The sequence below is a fragment of the Agrilus planipennis genome, unplaced genomic scaffold, assembly GCF_000699045.2.
Source record: "Agrilus planipennis isolate EAB-ADULT unplaced genomic scaffold, Apla_2.0 scaffold26, whole genome shotgun sequence".
Lineage (NCBI taxonomy): Eukaryota > Metazoa > Arthropoda > Insecta > Coleoptera > Buprestidae > Agrilus > Agrilus planipennis.
This window is the reverse complement of record NW_020439469.1, coordinates 193,303-219,929: the sequence shown is the minus strand read 5'-3', so window position 1 is coordinate 219,929 and position 26,627 is coordinate 193,303. Positions and strand designations below refer to the sequence as shown.

Sequence of the window (26,627 nt, the reverse complement as noted above, 5' to 3'; positions counted from 1 at the left end):
GGCTTCGCTCGTCTACGGGATGAAGGGGCTTGATATGGGAGTGGAAGGGAGAAGAAAAAGACAAAACAAAATTATTCATTACTGCTTACTCTCTCGTACTCATTGAATGGTATGGAGTGACTCAAACTAACCTCATGTAGCGGCTCCTGCGAAGTTAAAGTTTGCCCGGCTCTGCACTAAGTAACGGAAACTAAAAACCTTATTTATACTAGTCTTATTCAATTTATTAGTATTAATTGTAAAGAATTCTTAATTGTAAATATGTAAAACAATATATAAAATTCCGGGAAGGGGGATCGAAAATCAATTACCTACGTCATAAATCTTCCAAATTCTTGAAGATTGCTGAAGATTTACTACTTGGGTGTTGTTAACTGTTTTTCCTGGCGGTCAGTGGTGGATTCTTGAGGAGGGGAAGGGGTTTCGAGTACAGATTTCCGGTAACGGAAAAGCCAAAAATCGACAGTTATTTACAGATTTTTTGCTATAATTTATCAATTCTTATAATAATTATGCATGCCTCATTTAAGAGCATTATTTCAAAATGACTACAAAAAAATGATCACGAAAATAACGAATGTTAATCAAAAATCTTTAGAATCAGAGAATTATCTCGCTTCAAGAAAAAAGGCAGTAATTTTTGTGGACTCCCTCCTTAAAATAATTATCAATCTGATCTGCGTTCTGTATTCTGCACCTGTAGCGACTCTATTATGTCAATGAAAATGAAAACGCAGTTAATAAGAAGTAAGTGCCAATAATTATGTGTTTTTGTTACGTCTAAAATGTTGGTGACTGATTTTTTATTATTAAATGCGAAAGGTTTAAATAAAAAAAGGGAAAATCAAGTGGTTATGTAACAATAACAAATATTAATTACGGTCCTGTACGACCGTACCGGTAATAAACGCTCAATGCATTCAAAAACAAACGTCAAACTTCAATCATTTTACTTTTTTTCAAATATAAAATACATTTAAAATTAACAGTGTTAACAGAATATATACTTTAAGAGAATGTCGGCAGCCAAAATAGTGGAATTAACTGACGAAAACATCTGTAAAATGTAAGAGTTGTGTTTCTTTAATTTTTAGGTTAGGAATTTTTTTTCCTTTTAGATGTGAAAATGCTTATGGGAAATATTCTTGTCCCCGTTGTAACATTAAGTACTGTTCCTTATCGTGCTATCAGTCAGAAAAACATCAACAGTGTTCAGAGTCATTCTATAAAGATTGTGTATATCAGGACTTGGCATTAGATCAAAGTGATCCTAATTCAAAAGAAAGGATGCTAGAAATTTTAAAACGTGTACACGAAGATAACATTGGAAACGTAAACGAAGATATTCAAGAAGAGAATGGCTCTGATAATTTGGATTCTGATGATGAAGTTTACATTGATTTGAATGAACGTTTAAAGGGGGTAAATTTAGATGATGCAGATAAAGTTTGGGAAAAATTAACATCAGATGAGAGACAAGAATTTGAATCATTTATTAGGTAACAGGCATTAAACAGGTTTATATCAACTATTTTAGTACAATTTTAGGTCAGGAGATGTAACTAATTTAATTGAAAAATGGGATCCATGGTGGCTTTATCGATCAGAAAAGAAAGTTATAGAAGTAGAAAAGACTGAGGAATATAAACAGAAATGCCCTAAGATTACAGAAGATATCATGGCTTTCTCGACTTTGTGTGTATGTTATGAAATATCTTGTATACATTGCATTTCAAGTTCGGTGGTTAATTTTTTTCTGAGCTTTCAAATGTTGTTTTTGGAATCTATAATGGATTAGTTACTACTACACCTTTTGAATTTTGCATTTTGTTCGTCATCAATTTGGTAGCGTTTGTAGAAAGTAGTCTATCTATTGTGTACTGTCATTTGACACAAAATTGAAGTGCAACTGAAATAACAATTAGGTTTTGTTTCATGCTAGGGAAAGTCGTCTCGCCTGAACATGGAATGTGGTATGTTCTTTTAAAGCATGAATGTTTTTTTATTGAACAACAAAGTACTGTACTTCTATAGGCATTTCCCTTTCGAGTAGCAATCATAGGCATTCCAGTGACTAAGTGCCCTAAAAATATTTATAGAGACCCCTTTAAAGTTATAAACTAAATAGCTCTATTTCCGAATTTTTAGTACATAAAGCTTATTTATTGGGTTATATCTTTATTACTGTTTTATGATTTTCTAGAGTAAACCACCAGCCCCATGTCTCAAATTTAATTTAATCAACATAATCGGCTCTTACGCCTTTGTGACACGTTATTTTAATGGAGAGTACTATGATTTTGCCAATGAGGCAGCTTCAACTATAATTTGTATATCTCTAGTACTTAGAGAATCTCATAATTTTGAAGATTCAGATTCTGCTTTGGTTTCGATTCACCAGGAATGTATAAATGTAGGTTTATCTGAAATCATTTCATATGAAATTCCATTTAGTATTAAGCTACCATGTAACTGTATACTTTTAATTCATCTTAGAGCGATTGGATCACCATTGATCAAGAAAATATAGATGTCTTGCAAGAAGACGTTAAAAAGATCCTTCTTGGACCCACTTCGAGTGATAGTAAATATTATATTATGTGCGCTCTTTCGGATCTTCAGAAGCTAATTGATGTTGCAATTGAAACCCCAAAAGAAGAGAAAAAGAAAAGTAACTTTTTAGATGCATTATCTGATTATGAAATGCCGTCAACTAAACTTATTCCTAAGAAGGAAATGTTAAGGCATTTAAAAAAAATTGAATTCTTTTTATCATATGTAAAAGACTGCTTAGAATGCTAAATAAAAATCCAAATCTGAATAAATACTTTCATCACAATAAGTTTCTGTTTTTGTAAGATAATTTTCTAATACTAAAGTTAACAAGTATTTATTTTCGGAATTAAGTCAACCATTTTCGATCACAGTGTTCTCCCGTAAAATATACTCTAGGAACTTTGTTTTGCAACGGCGTCATTTAGATGTGAGATAGATAACTATAGGATTAAATAAGGGTAATTTAGATAAATTGTGCTCCTCTTCAAAGTACAATTAGTTTGGGTTTCCCTGATTTTTTCTAATTTTGTAGTTGACCGGAAGAACCGAAAACTAACAATTACGAATATACCATTAATGTGGTTATTAACATTCCCTATCCCCAATCAAAGGCTTTACTTTACATAGTCGCATGGTAAATGTCAAACAATATTTTAGAATAATTCAAATCAAATGGAAAGCAATTTGAGAACACCCAGTACATGTTTTTACATTTATATCTGTAGTTTTCCGCGATTGGTTCTTGCTTATAATAAAATCAATAAACTTACTGTCAGCTGTCATTTTACGTCCAATTAGGTGTAATAAGGTATTGTCGTCATATTTATCTATAAAGTCTGAAGCAAGTTATAATAATACTGTTATTTATTTAAATTATTCATTTTAATATTTATCAGAATAAAACATGCACTCGTTGGTGGGTTATGGAAGTGATGATGATTTGGACGAATCACCACCCCCACGAAAATCGGTAAGTTAAACATTATTTTTCCATGTTCTAAATTTAGAATCACGTAAGTAAATATTAAGCAGTAATTTAAATATTACACTCATGCAAGGATATCGTATTTTTGATTAAGCGTTTTTTTAATGACTGAGTGTTGCTGAAATTTTTATAGCTGATAATTTTAATTATTGAACTAATTATTAATCAGTAATTTAATAAATAATAGTATGACGCAAAAGAACATCGTCTTCCTACTTAACAGGCCTGGCAGTTGGGGAACCAAATTGGTTTTCAAAGTCAGACCCGCCTTCGTTCAGTTCAACCGTCGCAAGCTGATGTTAATTATGAGGAAGTACAGATGGATCTTAGTGAGGTAGGATATGCAAAAGTAAACAACAAGCTATTTATTCATGTGTTCACTTTTTGTTGAAACTATAATTTCGAATTATGTAACATTTACATATACCTACACTATATATGTTAATTAGCTTATATAATTTAGCTCTTCTTTTCACTGTTGAATATAAACATAAAAGTGATAAGTTTTTAATCATGTAGATGGATTTCATTGGTAATTTTAAAATTGACATTTATTTTCCTAAATGGACATTACTTTTTTACATTAATATCACATTCAAATGACAAATCTGAATAAAATACAGAATGTCATTTACTCTCCCTTTTATGTCTTTTTGACTAATGATATTAACTCACTCTCTTGATATATTATTGGTAAAGTGGTTTCGAGAGTACACCAACTGCCTTGTTCTGATAGTGAACATCAAGATGAGCCATCGGTAAGTACTTGTCGGTCTGGACAACCAGATAACGACTGAAATTAGTTTCTACCATAGTTTTCTTCCATACCATTTTGTTGTTTAAGCAGTCCATTATAATGATTTATAACTGTCAAAAATGAATTCTTATCTTTTTATTATTGTGTCTAAGATACTTAAAGTAAGTAATTATTAATATCAGTAAAAATAAAATGTTATATCAAAATAATGACCATAAAACTGCTACACATCATGTTAAATCTTACATGCATAATGTAAATTAAAATTTATTTGCTTAAGTTAATAATCATTATTTAAAATACAAAATTGTACAACGAATTTAATCTTGCAAATTAATTAGAATTAACGAAAAAACGTTTTTGGTTATTCAGAGACTTGTTTGTAAGCATTGCTTGGATATGATTGCCAACAATTTACATTTTTAAATGTGCAAGCAAATAAGGAGAATATTGAATAAAGTCTGTTTTATTTTTTAATTAGGTCAATATAAATATTCTACCGAAATCTGTATAGGTAAGTCATCATTTTTCAACAGGATTCTAATGACTCTGATGCCGGAAGTCAATCGAAAAACCTAAAAAAACAAGATGACACTCGTCCCAAACATCCCGATAGCGATAGGGAAGATAGAAAAGACAAATACCGGGACGATAGGGATAAAAGCACCAGAGATGAAGATAGAGACCGAGTTAAACGAAGTAGGAATGATGATAAATACAAAAGCAATAGAGAGGAAAATGGAGAGAAAGAATGGCATAGAACATATAGAGAAGATGATGCAAGTAGAGAAATATATCGAAGCGATCGAGAAGACAAGTATAGGGATAAAGAACATCGATCTAGGGACGAAAGAGTTCGCGATGACAAATATAGGAATAAAGACGACGAAGACAAGTACAGAGATCGAGAGAGGGATAGAGGAAGGGACTACAATAGAGATAAATACAGGGGGCGAAGGTCTTCAAGTAGAGACAGAAGAAGTCGCTCTCCACGGAGATCAGAATATAAAAGAAGATCAAGATCTGGAAGTCGCGAAAGAGGAGGGAAATCGGGGTATTCGAGAAGATACGATCGAGGGAGCGCGAGAATGGGACGAATTGAAAAATTGGGTAAATTTTTCTTTTTTAATTACAATAACAAATGAAGTTTCATATACGCATATTAAAAAATGAGATAATTTCCTTGTATATATCTTCTTTTGAAGGAATCGATATAAAAAGTTCAGTAATACCTCAGCCTGCACCAGAAGCACCTGTAGATACCAATAATCGATTTTATATGCCCGGAATTACTGGTCGATTTACGGAGCAGATTCAAAGACGGAAATTACTTTGGCAAAAGAATAAAGATTCCGAAATCATTGAGCCGACAGCCGGTCCTGTCAATAAACCAACTGCATCATCCACTACATCTTCTAATCCTAAAACTGGAAAATTGTGGGAGACTACAACTTTTGCACAGGATCAGGACGGTGAGTTGTTTTACTTATTATATTTATTCAGCTATAATTTTATCTAAATAATAACACCAAAAGAATTAAAGAAGAATTGATAATGTCAGTTCTTTACAAACACTTTAACTAAAGAACGTTTTAATCATTACACGACCAATTTTAGTGATTGGTACATAACTATAAGAAACAATGGACATAAGGCTTATACATCGAAATTCGTTATGAATTTTCACGTATATAAATGGTTTCTGTATTTGATAATATGATAATCTATTAAAATTGCTAATTAAAAATTTTGTCATGTCAGAGTAATTTTTGTTACTATCATTACTACTTATTTCTTATCATCCTTTTGGGTTTTCTAATAAACCCCTTAATTTGATTTTATTACCAAAAAAATTTGACTATTCGGTAGGCATTATATATTATTTTTAATGAAATTTACCTGACGAATGAACTTTCTTTTAGTTTGATCACTTTTAATATTAATTAAGGTAGTAATTATATATAAATAAATATATTGTTGAGTTTACATTTATTTGCTATTTTTGTATATGAATGTTAAACTTTTTTTTATTATCAGGTAAGGTAGCCAATAAGTTCAAACGTTTAATGGGTATAAGGGACAACACTGCAGATGGTATCAAACCTACATCAGAACTGATTAAGAAGCAGGAGGAGATGTTCAGTTCAATGGAAGCACAATATGAGGTTGCTCGTACTGCAACTCACACAATGCGTGGAGTAGGTTTAGGATTTGGAAGTTTTCAGCGATAAATTGATTTGTATTTGTTTCACAAAACACTTCCAAGCGGGATTATGAAGTTTTTCTGTTCTTATTTTCGTTCTTTATACGGTGATAAATAAAAAAGTGATCGCCGCATTGTTCCTCTTCACGCGTCTGTTCGCGTTTGTATGTTGTGTGTGTATTAATTTTTTTTCAGCAAAGTGACGTTTGTCTTTGTTTTGTAATTAATGACGTAATTTTGATTTAGTTTATATATTTAAGATCACAGTGCGGTTGGCAACAATGCCGTTGTCTTAGTTTATAAGCCAGTGTTGATGTAGCTAAACGATATTTTTTTGTCGTAAAGAATACCGTATTATGTACTGCTATTACACTATTTATGAATAAACGATAGTATTAGTTGTTTATAAAGAATTTTTTATTTGTTTTTCCAAGAATTTATTGACGTAAGTCGTTGTCGAGTCTTCGAGATATAATCTACGTTCACGTTGTCAACGCAGCACTACTACGGAGGATGTCAGCCGCAGTAGCTGACGAAACGTCTGGACAGAATAGTTCACTTAGACCACGGCCCTATAGCCCGAATCTTCATTCTACTATGGATTTGAGCCGTATTCGGCCAATTGTAACCTTTATCTTCAATAAGAACATACAATTTTTAAGCTACTAGGAAGGGATCTGTAGCTCTGTGTATCGTAGTTGCGAGGAGGTCGCTTGGCGTAGGAGAGGTTTACTATCAAAACACTTGTTTTCCGTTTTAATATATATTCAGCACAATATATTATAATTTATGCTGAAAGACAGCAAAGGACTAAAAATATTTATAAACAATTACCAAATTGTTAGGTAGGAGCTATGAGTCACAGAGATATTAAGTTAATCGGTCATACATTCACTCTTGCTTGACTTCCGGGGGGAGACTATCCGCTGAATGGGGATCCGATGGTTCACCCTTTAAGGGAGATTTCGATACAGAGTTGCAATTGTCAACACAACGCCAGTCTATGATGTGCACGGTGATTCCCGAACCGTATGGACCTCACTTATTCTCCCTCGCGGACTTCACTTCATCTCCCCCTTCCTCATTTAGCTTTGCTCTTTATAGGACCCCAATATAGTGTTTGTTTTCGCCATCGTTATATGGAACTTTTGGAATTTTGTTTCGGCCCACATTGGCTGCGCTTCCGTGTAGCGCTTTCGTATTTTGCAAAGTCGACCAAAATATTCGGAATCATAACAAATTCAATTACGTAGGATAGTTTTGAAAGTTATGCAGACCCAATTCCGGGAAAATGAAAAATAGAATTTTGGAAATTACGAATAGTATGTGACACCTGCACTAGGGGGATGGGGTTTAAGACAGCTCACACTTGTGAATTTAGTTACCTATATCAGGGATGGCGAATCTTTACGTATCGACGTGCCATTTTTATAAAGAAAAGTTTAATCAGGTCATAGACGTGCCATCAAATAATTTTGTGTTGTGATTATGGGGAAAATAATAATAATAAATAATATCAACTCAAAATTATTTATTTACTATAAAAATATAGGAACATGTTGCAATGTTCAAATTATACATGTAATTTAAATTAAAGTAAAATTAGTGTGACTTCTGTAGTTGCAGATTAGATGACAAATAACTTATGTTAGGGCTGTAAGAATGCATGCTGAACTGGAGTCATCTGTCAATCGGTTTCTAACCGAGTTTTTAATGTTGTTCATCTCTGAAAATAATGACACGCAGGCATAGGTTTATGAAAACATTGTTGAAATAGTATAAGTCAGCTTCTTCAAATAATTCAATGTGTTCGGTAACGCATTCCATGCTTCCAAAGTTTTGTTATTAGCATTTTCTCTTGTATTACCGGTCAATTTTTCTGTTTCAATTATTTCTAACTCTTTCCTTGTTTCAACAAATTTTTGATTCCATATTAACTAGACTGGAAATAATTCAGCTTCATTTCATATTCTTCAATTTCCAACCTATTGAATTGGGACAAATTCAGTTTATCAAATGACGTCACATCAGGGTACATAAACTTGAGTATTTCCGATAATTCTCTGGACTGAGAAAATCTTGCTGAAAATTCCTTGATTAAAGACGCGTGCCATTGGTTCGCCATCCCTGACCTATATTATAGGACAGCAATGAATAAACATTCATTGTTATATAGAGAAGATTGGGATGTCCATTTTGTATGTTTTGTTAATTTTTAATCCGTAATAGCATTTTGTTTAGTTCAGTTGCATAGAACTTCATTTGATTGTTACTGAACTTCTTGCATAAATTGGAATGACAATAATAAATGTTAAAACCGCTGTTTATTAAAAATTTTTATATTTTTTAAATTAGGTATCAACTCTACCACTTCATCAGCGCAACTCAAATATAATGCTTTATTGTACCTATGTATAAAGTATATTCAGGAGTGCTGAATGTGATACCAATGCGAGCATTGTAGCTGCTGTCGATAAAAAGTTATACTGATAGTAATAAGATTCTAAACGCAGAAAAATGAAAAAATTGAACCTTGCCTTTTCTTCCGAGTTGTGCGAGTGTCTCTTTGAAGTTTTCTCTTTTGACAGGCGTTTTTTTTTCGTTGCCCTCAGAACTCCTACCGCAGCCATCGAGTATCTATTAGTAGTATTCATTTAAAAATACAAACCACTCTTCACAGTTTCAAATTACTATAACCGTAAAACTATTTTTTTTTTTTAAATTTGAATATACATCTTCAAATAGGTCTCATTGTGGATAGACAGATTTTATTATTGCTTTCAATAATATCGCTTGAGTAGGGTTACTTCTAGAATTTTTTGTGTTGCTGATTTAAAAATAAATAACTCTTGACGATACAGAAGAGGCCTTCAACCACGTATCGAAAAACGTAATTAATGAACTGTGTCTGTCGTAGATAGGTATGGTTTACCCTTAGTGAGTAAAGTAATCACATAATGGGCAACTAGTCATACATTCCTCTGCAAATACTAGGGCGAAGCGAGCCGAAGGCTAGCGAAACTCCATTCTTCCCCGATTCAGAATTTTCGGTTGACACGCTTCTTCTTTTAAACGACTTTACCAATAGTTCAAATTTCATGTTCATGCGTAGCCAGGAGCAGGTTTATAAAAATTTTTAAAACCGAGCATACCATCGAGGAATAATCACCTGAATTTTTTTTATCTGATTTCTCAGGAACGGTCAATCACAAATTTTCGAATTTGACGCTAAAATGACAATTCGGACATACCATCGAGGAATAATCCGTAAATATTATTTGATATTGGAAGGGAGCTTGCGGCATTGGTTAAGCGAATGGCCGGTCGGAAAATTCCTTACGTGTTATAGTATATACTGCTTCGTCCCATTTTATCTTGTAGTATACTGCGAAGATTATCTAGTTTTGTCAGCTGGAAGGGGAAAATCTTTTACGCACACAGGCCGGGGCGGAGGACTCTTGTCTACACAACGCCCCGCTTTGAAACCGCTGACACCCTTTTAAGGGATTTTTCTTCGTGATGGACAGCATTTTTCTGATTTGGAGAAAGTAATTTCTTAGAAGGAATAATTAATAATAATAATTTAATCTTTTAATTTTGGGAACCATAAAATGATCCAACACTTGTTGCAAGGATTGAGGAAACCCCAACAAAATCATTATACCTTGAACAACAAGTTCACATCTCCTTAACATATATTAATAAGTCAAAAGAGACTTGTAACGTTTCATTCGTTAGACCCGACAAATATCATTTACACCAAATCAGGAAATTAGGGTTCGTAACAGGTGTATCACCAACAAAATGGAATACTAAAAGTTGGGTGTTGGTACAAAGTCCGACTTAGTCAAGACAATGGAGGCTACACTTATACATGTTTGTTTTAACCACGGAGAAAAGAAGCCGTGCGAGACGGGACTATGATTGTGATTATAGCCACAGCTGTTGTAAGCCCATGGAATAACCTCGGTAGTGCATGTTAAATTACCTGTTGTCTGAACTTAGTGATTTGCATGTATTAGGGTCGAGACATCCCTCTGAAGGATATCGCCTCTATTATATTTAGGTTCGAGACATCCCACTGAAGCGTATAGCCTCTGTTGTATTTGGGGTCGAGACATTATTTAATCATATTTGTCTGCGGAGCTCATTTCTCCACTGATTATCGAACGAGAACTAGACAAAAGTGTACAGTACCATTTGCAAAATTATTTAAACTGCCTCGTTAAAATTTAAAAAAATGCTTTATTTAAAAGCATATTTAGCAAAAAATAATAACAGGTGAATTAACTTAACGTTCTACACTCCTATAAAACTTTTGCTTTGTTTTCTATTGCTAATTTATATACATTTTTGTTTTAAGAAATTGCTAAAAATTTCCATCTAGTACTGTACAGTTCTAGCCGATCTCCTAAGACCGTCCATTGAGAGCTCTGCTCGTTCAAGCTTGTTCCAACTATTGCTCACGCCTAGTGTGCATTCTTTCTATCTTCGCCCAGATTTTCTTCAAGGTCACAATTCTAACAAATTGATATAGACTGTAGTGTGTCTTTCTCTTGCTCATTAGCAGACAAAAAATATTTTAATATTTACGTGATATTATTCTGATTTTGCATTAACTTGGCCAATTCGTGAAATTCAACTGCATAACAGAAATATAAATTAAAAGAATTATTTATCTTAGAAAACATAATTTATCCGAAATAAATTTGGCATTTTAAAACAAAATATTAACAAAAAGAAAACAAACAATTAAAAAATTGTTGTGATTTACAGGGGCGCAACAACGTTACAGTTTGACTGGGTGCTTCCATCATAATACTATAAATATTTATATACTGCGGGGGTGTATAAGCTGAAAAGATCGAGTTCGGCTTCTCATTTACGAGCTTGAAATAAGTATTTGAATCGAACTTTCAAGTTGGGGTATTATCTGAATCGATTGGAATTGACTAGGTGCCCAACCCAATCGAGTAGGTGCTCAGGCACCCGTGGACCCCCCTTGTTGCGCCCCTGGTGATCTAATAAAATATTAATAGGGTTATTTAATGGATGTAGAAAGGATAACAATAAGACCACCAGATATATATAAATTGTAGCAAATTTGTTATTACTTTGTAATGTCCGGACACAGGTGGTTACAAAACGAAACTAACTAAATAAAATTTGTAAATGTAACAATAATTTACGTTTTGGAGTAATTTTTTATTATTTTTGTTATTATTAGTGGAATTGTAATTTTATTTTATCTAACTAATATATCTTTATCCGTTTGTCGGTGTTATGATTTGAAATATGACCTTTTTTTCATGAAGGTGAGTAGCCGGGCAGGCACGGATATATTTTGTCTTATTTTGAGTCAGTTTTGTTTTGGCCAGGCCTGTGTGCAGTACTGTTTTGCAATTGCTTTAAGTGTACACTTCTATTCAGCACCTGTGTGGTGCAACTGCGTTGTTTTACCTGTGTGGTACTTTATGCATCTGTGTGATGCGATTATGTTGTTTTACCTGTGTGGTACTTTATGCATCTGTGTGATGCGATTATGTTGTTTTACCTGTGTGGTACTTTATGCATCTGTGTGATGCGATTATGTTGTTTACCTGTGTGGTACTTTATGCATCTGTGTGATACGATTATGTTGTTTTACCTGTGTGGTACTTTATGCATCTGTGTATTGCAAGCCCCCGGCGCGCAAATCCCGTCCTCTCTGGGCATGTGGTTCCTCCGGAGTAGAGACATTTAGGTGAGGGGCCTTACATGCGTCCGGTTGACATGATTTGGTGTTCTCACACCAAATCATTGGGATGCTGACTACTAGCGCGGTAGTCGGGCGTCCAGGGGAGCCTCTACTCGTTTCAGGTGAAAATGTACATTTCTGAAGATTACGGTTTGTTAAATATATATCTGATATGGAAAGATGGGCTTTTTATTAAAGGTCTGCATGGGGGATGCAATTCCCCCAGTGAGTTACTATTTACGCCCTCTTCTTTATGCAAAACAGTAACTTCGGTATTTTTTTTATGTTTTTGCGATGTGTCTGCCTGCTATATGCCGTTTCGGATTGCTATGCGATGACCCGCGTAAGTTAAAGTGGTTTATTGAATTCGTGATTAATCCTAATTTTACGTAAAATTATATAACATTGAACAATACCCATTTTATATTATTGTTTCTGGCATATCAATTATGAGCCAAACACACATTTGTGATATTTCCAATACGGTTATGACTCTTAATTTGTATAAGTATAAAAACCAACTGCATCATAACTTTCCAATCTAGTGATAGAAACGTTTTAAAATTGCTCAGAGCTAATTATTAATATTACTTATTATAATTCTAACACCTGCCAGTAGGACAGTAAAGGTGAAGTGTTTTTCGCCGCATTTCAGATTTATTAGATTCATTGGTGTCAATGATGTCAAATGAGAGGGAAGATAGTATTGAAAATAATTCTGTTTTAGCTTTTATATCTGAACAACTACTAGGGTCAATTGAAAAGTCCCCGGCCTGACACATAGATGGCGGCACCAGAACTAAATCCATATGATTTTCAGTTAGTCCTAACCTTCAAAAGACCAATCGATAAATTTGACGGCTGTCGGATCATTAGTTTGTGAATTATAGCATTTTTAGTGAAGCAACTTTTGTTATTGTGAAAAAAATGGATAAAAAGGAATTTCGCGTGTTGATAAAATATTGCTTTTTGAAGGGAAAAAATACAGTTGAAGCAAAAACTTGGCTTGATAACGAATTTCCGGACACTGCCCCAGGAAAATCAACCATCAAGGATTGGTATGCTAAGTTTAGACGTGGTGAAATGAGCACCGAAGACGGTGAACGCAGTGGACGCCCAAAAGAGGCTGTTACGGACGAAAACATTAAAAAAATCCACAAAATGATTTTGAATGACCGTAAATTGAAATTGAATGAAATAGCAGACACTCTACAGATATCAACGGAACGTATACATCACATCATTCACGAATATTTGGGTATGAGAAAGCTCTGTGCAAAGTGGGTGCCGCGCGAGCTCACTTTTGACCAAAAACAACGACGAGTTGATGATTCAGAGCAGTGTTTGAAGATGATCACGCGTAATAAACCCGAGTTTTTGCGTCGATATGTGACAATGGATGAAACATGGCTCCATCATTTCACTCCGAAGTCCAATCGACAGTCATCGGAGTGGACTGCACACGATGAACCCGCTCCAAAGCGTGCAAAAACGCAACAGTCGGCTGGCAAGGTTATGGCGTCTGTATTTTGGGATGCGCGTGGAATAATTTTCATTGACTACCTTGAAAAAGGAAGGACCATCAACAGCGACTATTACATAGCGTTATTGGACCGTTTGAAGGACGAAATCGCCGAGAAACGACCGCATTTGCAGAAAAAGAAAGTCCTGCTTCACCAAGACAATGCACCGTCTCACAAGTCAGTGAAAACGATGGCAAAAATTCATGAATTGGGCTTCGAATTGCTTCCGCATCCACCGTATTCTCCAGATCTGGCCCCCAGCGACTACTTCCTGTTCTCAGATCTCAAAAGAATGCTCGTTGGGAAAAAATTTTCGTCGAATGAAGAGGTGATCGCCGAAACTGAGGCCTATTTTGAAGCAAAGGATAAATCGTACTACAAAAATGGTATCGAAAAGTTAGAGGATAGCTATAATCAGTGTATCACCCTTGAAGGGAATTATGTTGAATAAAAAAAACGAATTTTGCAAAAAAAATGTGTTTTACTATTTTAGGCCGGGGACTTTTCAATTGACCTGTTATACATCTGACAAATCTAAATATAGTTATTCAAACAATGCCTACTATGATTTTAGCCTCCATCCTTCAGACAATAAGTCCACAAGCTTATAAATACTTGACAGTTTTTGATATACTTATATTACTCCATCCAGATACAGTAAAATCTATTTGTAGTTCTTTACTAATTGACCCCACAATGGAAGAAAAGAAAAAAGAACTATGTGAATTTTGGGACTACTTCATTTCCATCGATCAAATGCACACTATTTTCTCTGTCTCCCTGTCAAACTAAGTCTATCTCTAAGGAGAAAGTTCAGTTGTTGTTTACAAAGTAACTTGTACTAAATACGTTCCAAAAATATTCACCAACAGGTTATGGACCCAGGTGCATGCCTATACACATAATTAAAAGAGAAATAATAGAAAATAGAAGTTACGGTTTTCGCGTGAACTTGTGAGTCTGTCGCGAAAAAGTACTAGAAAAGATGGTGTCGAATATGCCAGTATCGTCAACGTCGCGTATTATTATTATCCAGAGACAATTATGATACGTGGATAATACAAATGCAAGCTTGCTTAAAAAGGAATGACTTGTGGAGATACGTAGATGGATCACTGATTAAACCAGAACGTGGAATGGGTGCCGCGCCAACGGAAACGATACAGTCCTGATAGGAAAAAGACGACATGGCGAAGACAGAAGTAATTTTGTCCATTCAACCGCGTTTGTTGAAACACATCAAGAATTGCGAGACATCGAGGAATGTATGGCTGAAGCTGAAGAGCACTCATGCATCAACAGGACCCGCGAAAAGGGCAGCATTACTCAAGCAGTTGCTTTTGAAGAAATTAGGTGAAGGCGATGACGTCCTAGATCAGTTGAATGATTTCTTCGACACAGTTGATAAGTTGGAGAGTATGGGCGAGAATATACATGTTGCTATACAGTCTCCCAGCTTCATATGAAGGATTTCGTACAGCGATAGAGACGCGTGACATTCTACTGTCTCCGGAAGAGCTGAAAGTGAAAATCCTCGAACACGAGCCAAAAACGGAAGAAACGGGAAGTGATGTCATTGCGATGACGGCTGGACGGAGCAAAGGTGGTCAAAGATGCAGAAAGGAACATATTTTCAAGTGCTTTAAGTGCGGAAAAAAGGGGCATAAGGCTAACGCGTGTACAAGTCAAAATACCACCAAATAAAAACATTCGACAAACAGTATTGACGATGCGTTCGCAGTGATCCACACGATATTAAGTACGAGTGCGAACGAGACCGTGACAAAAACAATCAACAAAAATTGGATTATTGATAGCGGATGTACGACACATGTATGCGGTGATAGAGCGTTATTTGAGCCCATGAAAACAGTTCCTGATATTAAGTTAAATCTCGCGACTGGGACAACGACTAAGGTGCGAGGAAGAGGTAACGTGCGTGTATTGGTAAGGAGTACTCCAGATCAGAAGTTGATTGAGTTACGCGAAATACTGTATGTGCCCGATCTAAGGACGAACCTCGTATCGGTTGCAAAAATTGTAAACAAGAACTACAAGGTAGTGTTTGAAAAAGACTGTGCCATTGTTTACGATACACAAGGAAAGGTTGTTATGATTGCTAAAAGGAAAGGTGAGCTATTTTATTTACGCGAAGATGTTGAATGTACTGAAGCATTGTCTGCTCAGCAAGTTAATTCGAAGTTGTTATTGTGGCATCAAAGACTAGGACACTTGAATGGTAAAGATATTGCAAAACTTGTACGCGACAGATTCGTACCAAATGTAAATGTGAAAGATGCGACACAATTATCGCGTTGTGAAGTATGCCAAAAGAGGAAAATGGCCGCGTTACCATTTCCAAAAGGGATACAAGCCGTGCAAAGAAATACTCGGCATCGTGCATTCGGACGTTGTTGGCCCGTTTAAGTCTGAATCGACTGGGCAAGAAAAATATTTTGTTGTATTTATTGACGATTGTACGAGGTGGTGTGAAGTCTATTTCCTTAGGCGCAAGTGTGGTGTCTTCGAGGCGTTCAAAATGTATCAACAACTCGTTGAAAGATAGACCAGCAAGAAAATAAAATGTTTACAGTCGGATAACGGTCGCGAATACTGTAATGAAGAGTTTGACGTATATCTGAGAGCAAATGGAATAAGAAGACGATTAATTGTACCTCATACTCCTCAACAAAACGGAGTGAGTGAGAGAATGAATCGTACCTTGCTTGATTTGGCGCGATGTTTGTTATTGCAGTCAAATTTAAGTGCGATGTTTTGGTCTGAAGCAGTTGCCACTGCTTGCCACATAAGAAATCGGTGTCCAACGAGCAGTGTGAACGGTGCTATATCCTATGAAAAGTGGACTAAGAAGAGGCAAATTAATTAATTAATTACTTCAAAAAGTTCGGTTCGAAAGTGGCAGTTTTGGACAAAAACAGAGCAAAGATAAGTTTGAACCACGATCAGTAGAAGGAATATTTGTGGGATATCCAAGAGAAAGGAAAGGATATCGCGTATGGAACCCAAATACTCGAAAATTGATTGAGGGTTGCGATGTGAAATTTCACGAAGACATTGTGAGTGAAAAACGCGACGCTGGTGCATTTGATGATTGGATCAATACAGGAAGTGATCCAGAAATAAATGCCGAAAGAAACACTGTAGAACTCTCGCCACATCCTGAAAGATCCACTGAAGGGAGAAAGGAAAAATCTCCTCCATCAACGACAAGCACGAATATGCGCAACGAGTGCGATGTACGAGCCTCAGGAAGACTGATGTTGCAACGCACAGGAAAAAGAGGGCGTCTGCGCAAATTGTTTCGTACGCGAACAGCGGCTACGCGAAAAGAAGATGCTGATGATGAAATTAACATTGAAGGCGAAATCGAAGATGCAGTATTCGCAGGGATAATAAGAAATGAGTTGCTAACACTTTACAGTGACCTCGAAAAACATAAAAGAATGGGATTAATTGACCTTTTCTGATTATATTCTTAGATTCGACGGAACTTGAACATTGCGAGTTTAGGTGATTTAGGGAGCTGGACCATAGGTTCAACCATATTGGGGAGGTTCTTAATGAGAAACCAGACTAAGACAATCTCTGAAAGAGGGCAGCAGCTCTTTCAGTACTTGGGGTGATGCAAAACGCTGTGATGTGGAAGGCAACAAGAAACCGAAGTCGGTCCTGTGTGTGAATTGGCAACATACACTACCAAATAGTGTAGTGCGACAAAAACACTGCAGCTATATGGTGTGCAAAAACAACGAAGAGAACCAACGGAAGGTGATGGTGAACAACTTATTGTATTGATAGCAGATAGAAGTAAATTGTGCTCAGGTTATCATGGTCCAAGATCTGACCATACAATTGTTAGATGTTCATACAATTGTTAGATCCGTAGATATACGCCATTTCCAAAAAAATGCATTTTTGGATGGTGTGACAAGTTTTGAGAACAGATACGTTCTCGAAAGTGATAGTATAACCTGTAGTATGAATATGAGATGCAAGTGTACTTAATGTAACAACATTAGCTCATCGTTTTGTTTAACAAGAATTTACCTACTGACACCCTCAACTTTGATTATCTTTAACTACATATAACGTTTGGACTAAATAAATTAAATAAATGGAAAGAAAAAANAAAGTGGCAGTTTTGGACAAAAACAGAGCAAAGATAAGTTTGAACCACGATCAGTAGAAGGAATATTTGTGGGATATCCAAGAGAAAGGAAAGGATATCGCGTATGGAACCCAAATACTCGAAAATTGATTGAGGGTTGCGATGTGAAATTTCACGAAGACATTGTGAGTGAAAAACGCGACGCTGGTGCATTTGATGATTGGATCAATACAGGAAGTGATCCAGAAATAAATGCCGAAAGAAACACTGTAGAACTCTCGCCACATCCTGAAAGATCCACTGAAGGGAGAAAGGAAAAATCTCCTCCATCAACGACAAGCACGAATATGCGCAACGAGTGCGATGTACGAGCCTCAGGAAGACTGATGTTGCAACGCACAGGAAAAAGAGGGCGTCTGCGCAAATTGTTTCGTACGCGAACAGCGGCTACGCGAAAAGAAGATGCTGATGATGAAATTAACATTGAAGGCGAAATCGAAGATGCAGTATTCGCAGGGATAATAAGAAATGAGTTGCTAACACTTTACAGTGACCTCGAAAAACATAAAAGAATGGGATTAATTGACCTTTTCTGATTATATTCTTAGATTCGACGGAACTTGAACATTGCGAGTTTAGGTGATTTAGGGAGCTGGACCATAGGTTCAACCATATTGGGGAGGTTCTTAATGAGAAACCAGACTAAGACAATCTCTGAAAGAGGGCAGCAGCTCTTTCAGTACTTGGGGTGATGCAAAACGCTGTGATGTGGAAGGCAACAAGAAACCGAAGTCGGTCCTGTGTGTGAATTGGCAACATACACTACCAAATAGTGTAGTGCGACAAAAACACTGCAGCTATATGGTGTGCAAAAACAACGAAGAGAACCAACGGAAGGTGATGGTGAACAACTTATTGTATTGATAGCAGATAGAAGTAAATTGTGCTCAGGTTATCATGGTCCAAGATCTGACCATACAATTGTTAGATGTTCATACAATTGTTAGATCCGTAGATATACGCCATTTCCAAAAAAATGCATTTTTGGATGGTGTGACAAGTTTTGAGAACAGATACGTTCTCGAAAGTGATAGTATAACCTGTAGTATGAATATGAGATGCAAGTGTACTTAATGTAACAACATTAGCTCATCGTTTTGTTTAACAAGAATTTACCTACTGACACCCTCAACTTTGATTATCTTTAACTACATATAACGTTTGGACTAAATAAATTAAATAAATGGAAAGAAAAAAATACAAGCTACATAACCATCAGTCTGTAAATGAGCATCACCTTGGATCCCGCATAATTGCAATTTTATTAAGGTAAATTTTCGTACCACCATTGTGGTATTTCCAAGGCGCTTTACGTTTTTGCGGGTGGTTGTACGTAAACCTACCAAAAAAGTCAAATAAGTCTCCAAAAATTTCACAACACACATTTATTGTCATAGCTCTCGAAATCGCGAAGGATGTACGATATACGAATTTGCGTCGCACCAATAGTGATTATTGTGAAAAAACGATAGTCTATGGGAAAAAATAGGCTATGCAGTACTATTCTTTGGAAACCATTGACATAAATCAACTCGCGGACACAAAGATCAGGTACTGTCTTCGTTGATCTCCTATAGGACCCGTTTTTCATTGACAGTCTTTTTAGTGTTTCTACGTCATGTTGAATTGAAAGAAATATTAAACAAAAGTGGTACGACTACTTTCACCTAACATGTAATATTAGTACCCTACTTTTCATGGTTGGGGATCAGCTATAGGTAAATTAGATATTGTAGCGAACATGAGCGTGTTTGTGTGCGATCGGGCATATGTGTGTGTGAACGGCTTATCGATTCGCCGACTACCCGCGGGCGCCTTTCTTCATGTGCGCCGTATTTGTAAATGTGTGTGTCGTACCTGCGTTCTGGGAAAACAGTTCAAAGAAAAACGAAATGATCGGGATGTTTCTAGAGGGTTCCAGAAAGGAAACAAAAGAGTATTTAAAGGAAGAGACGATCTCCGAGAGGGAGAGAGTGGAAATAAATTGACCGTTGCAGAAGTGAATCGAGAAATAAATTGACAGTGATAGTAGTTAAATAAATAGCGCAGTGAACAGTGATATATTAATAGTAGTGTAAATAAATAGAATTATTCATCACCTAAGTTTAGTAATAATTTAATAGTGTTTTAATAAGTTCTTTAATAATTAGTGTAAATAAATAGCTTTGTTGTTATCAGTCTTAAAAGTTAATTTTGTTAAACCCACGGACATTAATGATTTAAGGTTAGATGGTACTTTTTTTAAAATAAAATAATTCGAAGTGGTCTGTATTTTGTTGAAACTGCCATCAGCGCGTTGCAGAATATAGACCACTTCGAATTATTTTATTCGATTAAGCTAACGTGCCTATCACGTTGAGGTTGGCTACGCCGGGATTCGTTTTCAGCAAGTAGATATCCACACAAGAGGACCTTGTTGGAGCATACGTAATCCTAAAATGTAGCATCGTGCTACAGATAGCATTTACTACGCCAATTGTAGTATTTTCTAAAAAGGTACTTTTTTGTTATCTTTAATTTTCTAAAGGGGTTTAAACATGCTTTTGGGATTTAAGTGGCTGATATTACTAAGTTTAGGAGCTAAAAATGAGTCAAAAAAATGTTATAGAGCGTTTCATTGCATTTTTGAAGGTGTCGCAGGTACATTCTTATTTTATTAATGAATTTCATAGCTCTAAATTATTTATGGAGTTTAATGTAATTGTTGGTGGAGGTTTCGGACATTTGCCGCTTTTAAGAAAGTAAAACTAAAGGACTAAAGTTATTTAAATTATTAATACACTACGACCAGATTTAGGGAAATAAGGTTAAATACCAACCACAAGTTTATGGATTCGTCCATTGTACCCTTCAGGTAATTGTTATTACTCGGAAGCCTCTGAAATCTGGTTTGCTTCAATATTAGTGTTAAATAGTCTATGTACATCAACTCATAATTTGTTAATGTAGGTAACTAACGCAGGTTTGAGCAGCCTTCACCCTGATTCCTTCCATTTTGGAAGATAATATAAGAACTTAAATTTTGTACAGAAGACTCTAGACTCCATCTTCGAAGCCAACGGAGCGACGAACGCTCAGAGACTACTCATCTATCGACGGGCGGATTATTATTATGTTTGTTAAGAACGCGATCATATTAAGATACAGGTGACATTAACTAATAAATTGTTGTTTTATCTTAACAATACATACAAACACTGTTCAACAGCCGACCGCTCCAGCCGCTTGTATCTACAGTCAACAACCTTTGGGTTTACTTTTTATTTATTTTCAGGTTTAACAGCAGCAGCCCTGCCGTTCGGTAAGTAAGTAAATCAATTCTATTGTTTTATTTTAACCATTAACTAATCTATACTTCTTAGGGACGGAGTACGCAATGTCCCTCTGAACTTAAAGAAAACCACCCAACATAACCTAACCTAACTTTCTTCTCTTTTCCGTATACCAGCACGACTAAAACAAGAGTACCTTCACTTCAGTATGTTAGTCATTACAGCAATGGCTACCCGCAAGAGCTCCGCACTCTTGGAGGGACTTTCCCTTGCGGGAGCCTTAGCCCTAAGCGAGCGAGCTGCAGTTCAAACTTCGCTATGTTAAACGACTTCATCCGTAGTCACTCACAGGATTCGCCTCTAAACCCCATGTGTGAGGACACAGTGTCCGGCACATTTTCCGCTCCTTCTCAGGTTCACTCCGACCAGGACCATAGTCTATTACCGCTGACGACTTCACTGAAGTCGCGAAGCGCCGCAACAAACGCCGAAGACGAACACCTTTCCTATCACCGTCTTCGCCAACGTCTACTGATACTGACTCGGAAACGGAGCAACCGAGCCAAGGCTCTAAAGCTCCTCCACCCATTGTTATCCGACAAAAGTCTCTGGCCGAAAATTTGTAGAACCATGGACAACCACGGTATTACCGCCCGTCGGGCCATTAACACCCAAGACTTGATCAGAGTCTACCACAACTCCATGGATGATTTTCGTCGCCTATCATCGTATCTCGACGAATCCAAGGTTGAGTTCTCAACCAACCAACTTCAACAAGACATAGACCTTAATGTCGTCCTCCGTGGAGTCTGCGAAGAAGTTGCCTAATGTCGCCGTTGTATGAAATTGTTTCATACGGCCAATTACTGCCATGCTGCCTGGGTCTGCTCCTTCTGCGGCCGCAATCATGTCACCGACGAGTGCAAGGCAAAAGACAAGAAAGACGCAACCCCCTCCTGTGCTAACTGCAAAGGGAGTTACTGCGCCACCTATCGTGGTTGTCCCAAGGTATCTATAAAAACCACCTAAAAAACCCTCCACTACTCCGACTGTTCCAAAAAGCGTCCAGGCAATCACCCGTCCCTTAGCCACTCCCGTAACGATTCTCCCCCAAAAGTCTTACGCCGAGGCAGTGAGACCAGCCCCCCCCTACTCCTATTCAAAAGTCCAATGCAACCCCGATCTCTTCAGCGTCAGTTGCTTCCCCAACTCTGGAACAGAAACTCCAGGTCATCAAGCAAACGATGGTATCCATAGTTGCCGCCCTCCAAACACCCACCCATAGATAAAAACGCCCTCCCAAATAATTTTTGAGTAATTACCTGGAATGCTCAAAGCATTAAAGGTAAATTGACTGAACTCGAATACTTCCTCTAGGAACAGTCAATCAGTGTTGTCTGCATCACCGAAACTCACTTAACGCAGAAAGTTAAACTTTTCGTTCTAAACTTCACATCCTGTGAAAACTCCCGAGGCGGTGGCGTAGCCATCCTCGTTAGGAACTCTTTAAAACACAGGCCCATCTCTTTGGTCACTAATTCGTTAGAAGCAGTTAGCATTGACTCTCTAACTTCCGGCCCCCTCAGAATCATTTCTCTTTCCTCCCCCCGATCTAAACTAAATCTTTCGGATTTCCCACTACTCGCCCCGAACGTTTCGACTATCGTCACAGGCGATCTCAATTCCAAACACGCCTCCTGGGACTGCCGACACACTAACAAAAAAGGCATTTCCCTTCATGCCAAAGTCCTCTACTGCAACCTTGCCGTTGAAGTGCCCCCAGATCCTACGTACCTCCCCGCTCCCCACAACCAACCTACCGTAATTCTTCACTTTTTCGTCATAAAGAATGTCACTTTTTCTACTGATCCCACCGTTCTCGACGCTGTAAGCTCCGACCACCTTCTAGCCCTAATAGAAGTCGGCCACCCAACCTTCAACCACCAAAACCTTATAACTTCATTAGACTGGCTACGTCTCCGCTACACACTCTAAGCATCCTCCTTCAAGTGCACTTTAATTCGCACAAAAGCGAAACTCGACAAAGCTGTCAACTTGAGGACATTCACGAGCGATGCAACGTCGCCTCCCAAAACATCATCCCAATTGTTTCTAACTTTATACACACATCCCCCCAAAGTAGTTGAATCCATCCTTAAAGCCGTGTAGTGTGTTCTGGCCATTAATAATGAAGAAACAATATTCTGTAGTCAAACGCTTTGCATATAATATTTAAATGTGTATTATTCTTATATTATCAATTTGAGTTATGTTGTTATTTCATTATGGTTATATTACTTGACCTAAACAGCTTGACCCTTGGAATATTTACGCACAGCAATGCGCGATGGGCACAATTGATATTATAGCTGGGACAGTCACTTTGATGATCATAGTTTCATGAAAACTCTCCCCTTATTATCAGAGAACAACTTTATATCCGAAACTTCACCGATAGATATAATTAGCAATGATTTTCATCTGATTTTGGAGGTGGGTAAAATGCTTTCAAAAATTATTAGGAAAATTGCAAAATAGATGAATCTGTTTCATTTAACGTGCACCTACAAAAAAAATAGTTTCCGGGTAAATATTATCAATCCAATTAAGACACCCTGGGATGAGTTTACTTGTAAATTACGGGCCCGATTTAAAAAAGCACTATCCTATCCTTTGCGCCGCTCTCTCGAAATCTTAAAAGCCAATTTCTGTTCTACCTTAAAATTTTTTAGTTAGAAAATTCCCAAAGGTAAATTCTTACAAATGATGCTTGCTTCAATTTTCCATTAAAAAGTTATATCCGAGTTTTTACTACTGCTTAGGGATAAAAACAAACAGCATAATCTCTTACGGACAATAGGGGTAACCACGAATATAAAACCTTTTNCTTTTCGTTCTAAACTTCACATCCTGTGAAAACTCCCGAGGCGGTGGCGTAGCCATCCTCGTTAGGAACTCTTTAAAACACAGGCCCATCTCTTTGGTCACTAATTCGTTAGAAGCAGTTAGCATTGACTCTCTAACTTCCGGCCCCCTCAGAATCATTTCTCTTTCCTCCCCCCGATCTAAACTAAATCTTTCGGATTTCCCACTACTCGCCCCGAACGTTTCGACTATCGTCACAGGCGATCTCAATTCCAAACACGCCTCCTGGGACTGCCGACACACTAACAAAAAAGGCATTTCCCTTCATGCCAAAGTCCTCTACTGCAACCTTGCCGTTGAAGTGCCCCCAGATCCTACGTACCTCCCCGCTCCCCACAACCAACCTACCGTAATTCTTCACTTTTTCGTCATAAAGAATGTCACTTTTTCTACTGATCCCACCGTTCTCGACGCTGTAAGCTCCGACCACCTTCTAGCCCTAATAGAAGTCGGCCACCCAACCTTCAACCACCAAAACCTTATAACTTCATTAGACTGGCTACGTCTCCGCTACACACTCTAAGCATCCTCCTTCAAGTGCACTTTAATTCGCACAAAAGCGAAACTCGACAAAGCTGTCAACTTGAGGACATTCACGAGCGATGCAACGTCGCCTCCCAAAACATCATCCCAATTGTTTCTAACTTTATACACACATCCCCCCAAAGTAGTTGAATCCATCCTTAAAGCCGTGTAGTGTGTTCTGGCCATTAATAATGAAGAAACAATATTCTGTAGTCAAACGCTTTGCATATAATATTTAAATGTGTATTATTCTTATATTATCAATTTGAGTTATGTTGTTATTTCATTATGGTTATATTACTTGACCTAAACAGCTTGACCCTTGGAATATTTACGCACAGCAATGCGCGATGGGCACAATTGATATTATAGCTGGGACAGTCACTTTGATGATCATAGTTTCATGAAAACTCTCCCCTTATTATCAGAGAACAACTTTATATCCGAAACTTCACCGATAGATATAATTAGCAATGATTTTCATCTGATTTTGGAGGTGGGTAAAATGCTTTCAAAAATTATTAGGAAAATTGCAAAATAGATGAATCTGTTTCATTTAACGTGCACCTACAAAAAAAATAGTTTCCGGGTAAATATTATCAATCCAATTAAGACACCCTGGGATGAGTTTACTTGTAAATTACGGGCCCGATTTAAAAAAGCACTATCCTATCCTTTGCGCCGCTCTCTCGAAATCTTAAAAGCCAATTTCTGTTCTACCTTAAAATTTTTTAGTTAGAAAATTCCCAAAGGTAAATTCTTACAAATGATGCTTGCTTCAATTTTCCATTAAAAAGTTATATCCGAGTTTTTACTACTGCTTAGGGATAAAAACAAACAGCATAATCTCTTACGGACAATAGGGGTAACCACGAATATAAAACCTTTTTATGCAAATAAGAATTATTCATTCCCTTTGTGTTGGAAACTTTTCTTGTTAAAATTCATGAACGTCATTTACACGCTTTCTTTGAAATCTTCAAGAGATCTATAATGGAAATATTGCAGATATATATATATCTTACACATCTTAAAAATTTGCATGTCAGAAGTACAGAAATTTTTAAATAAAAAGAAATATACGATTTTACATTAATTTCAGATATCTGACGCTTAAACACTTGTATTATTTTGAAATGGGTGCCTACTTGATACACGTTTGTACATGTAGTTATCTAAATTGTAATCACGTAATAAAAAAATTGTTTTCTGTTTAATAGTTTCGTTTTTGCTAATGAATTTAATTCGAAGAACCATTGAGCATATTTTCATTAAAAAAAGTGGTATAGCAGTACATCTGGAAAAGCAATATAAACGATGCTTGATTTTTCTACATAAGTAAATGGTCCATCGAGACGGATTTTAAAAAATAAGAGCAAAAAACTGTCTTTACATTATCAACAAAGTGTGCGAATCTTCATCACCATCAATAACGTGTTTGGCTTGGTATCACAACTTCTTCATCATCAACGAGTGTGACTTTGCATCACACCACATTAATATCAACGAGTGTGACTATGTATCACATCATCAACTAACATTGAACGAGGAAATCATCGCATTCCATGTAGGACTATCATGCAACCATTTCGCATTCACCATCAAATTCAATTCCAAAAATTCAAGTAAGTGTGCATCCTATCTCCCTATCAATTCCATTTTCATATTCAATTGCTTCAACTTGACTAATTATGTAGACTATCAAAAATTTAACCATTCAAAGGGGTCAAATTAAATCTCGTCCCACAAGATCAGCAAATTATTTTAAACTACTTTCGTCCAAGAACTGCTTAGGATACTCATATTTTAAAATTACAAGATCGCTTTGAAAGAGATAAAGATTTACTAAATATGGCTTTACAAAACATTCAAGAACGGATTTTTTGATAATGCGAAAATCAAATCATTTGTTAATAAGTAAACAAATAATTCAAGTAAAAAAGTCACAAAGTCCG

General features: G+C 36.6%; 1 protein-coding gene across 5 annotated transcripts; it reads left to right on the top strand.

Moving 5' to 3' along the window:
* Nucleotides 1-726: 726 nt before the first annotated feature.
* Nucleotides 727-6,903, top strand: LOC108740275 (uncharacterized protein ZC262.2). Of its 5 annotated transcripts, XR_001938310.2 has the most exons (7): nucleotides 727-1,066; nucleotides 1,119-1,499; nucleotides 1,549-1,699; nucleotides 2,204-2,413; nucleotides 2,497-3,526; nucleotides 3,729-3,875; nucleotides 4,241-4,725. XR_001938310.2 is itself a non-coding variant. In XM_018474545.2 (6 exons), the coding sequence occupies exons 2-6, from the start codon at nucleotides 3,461-3,463 to the stop codon at nucleotides 6,527-6,529; spliced, it is 1,212 nt and encodes a 403-aa protein (XP_018330047.1). In that variant the 5' UTR covers nucleotides 3,308-3,364; nucleotides 3,453-3,460; the 3' UTR covers nucleotides 6,530-6,903. The 5 variants fall into 5 exon arrangements, 3 of the variants coding, with proteins under 3 accessions (XP_018330047.1, XP_018330043.1, XP_025834861.1); XR_001938309.2 differs by having other exon boundaries at nucleotides 3,729-4,725; XM_018474545.2 differs by lacking the exons at nucleotides 727-1,066; nucleotides 1,119-1,499; nucleotides 1,549-1,699; nucleotides 2,204-2,413; nucleotides 4,241-4,725 and adding exons at nucleotides 4,835-5,408; nucleotides 5,504-5,770; nucleotides 6,336-6,903 and having other exon boundaries at nucleotides 3,308-3,364; nucleotides 3,453-3,526; nucleotides 3,765-3,875.
* The last annotated feature ends 19,724 nt before the right edge of the window (nucleotides 6,904-26,627 follow it).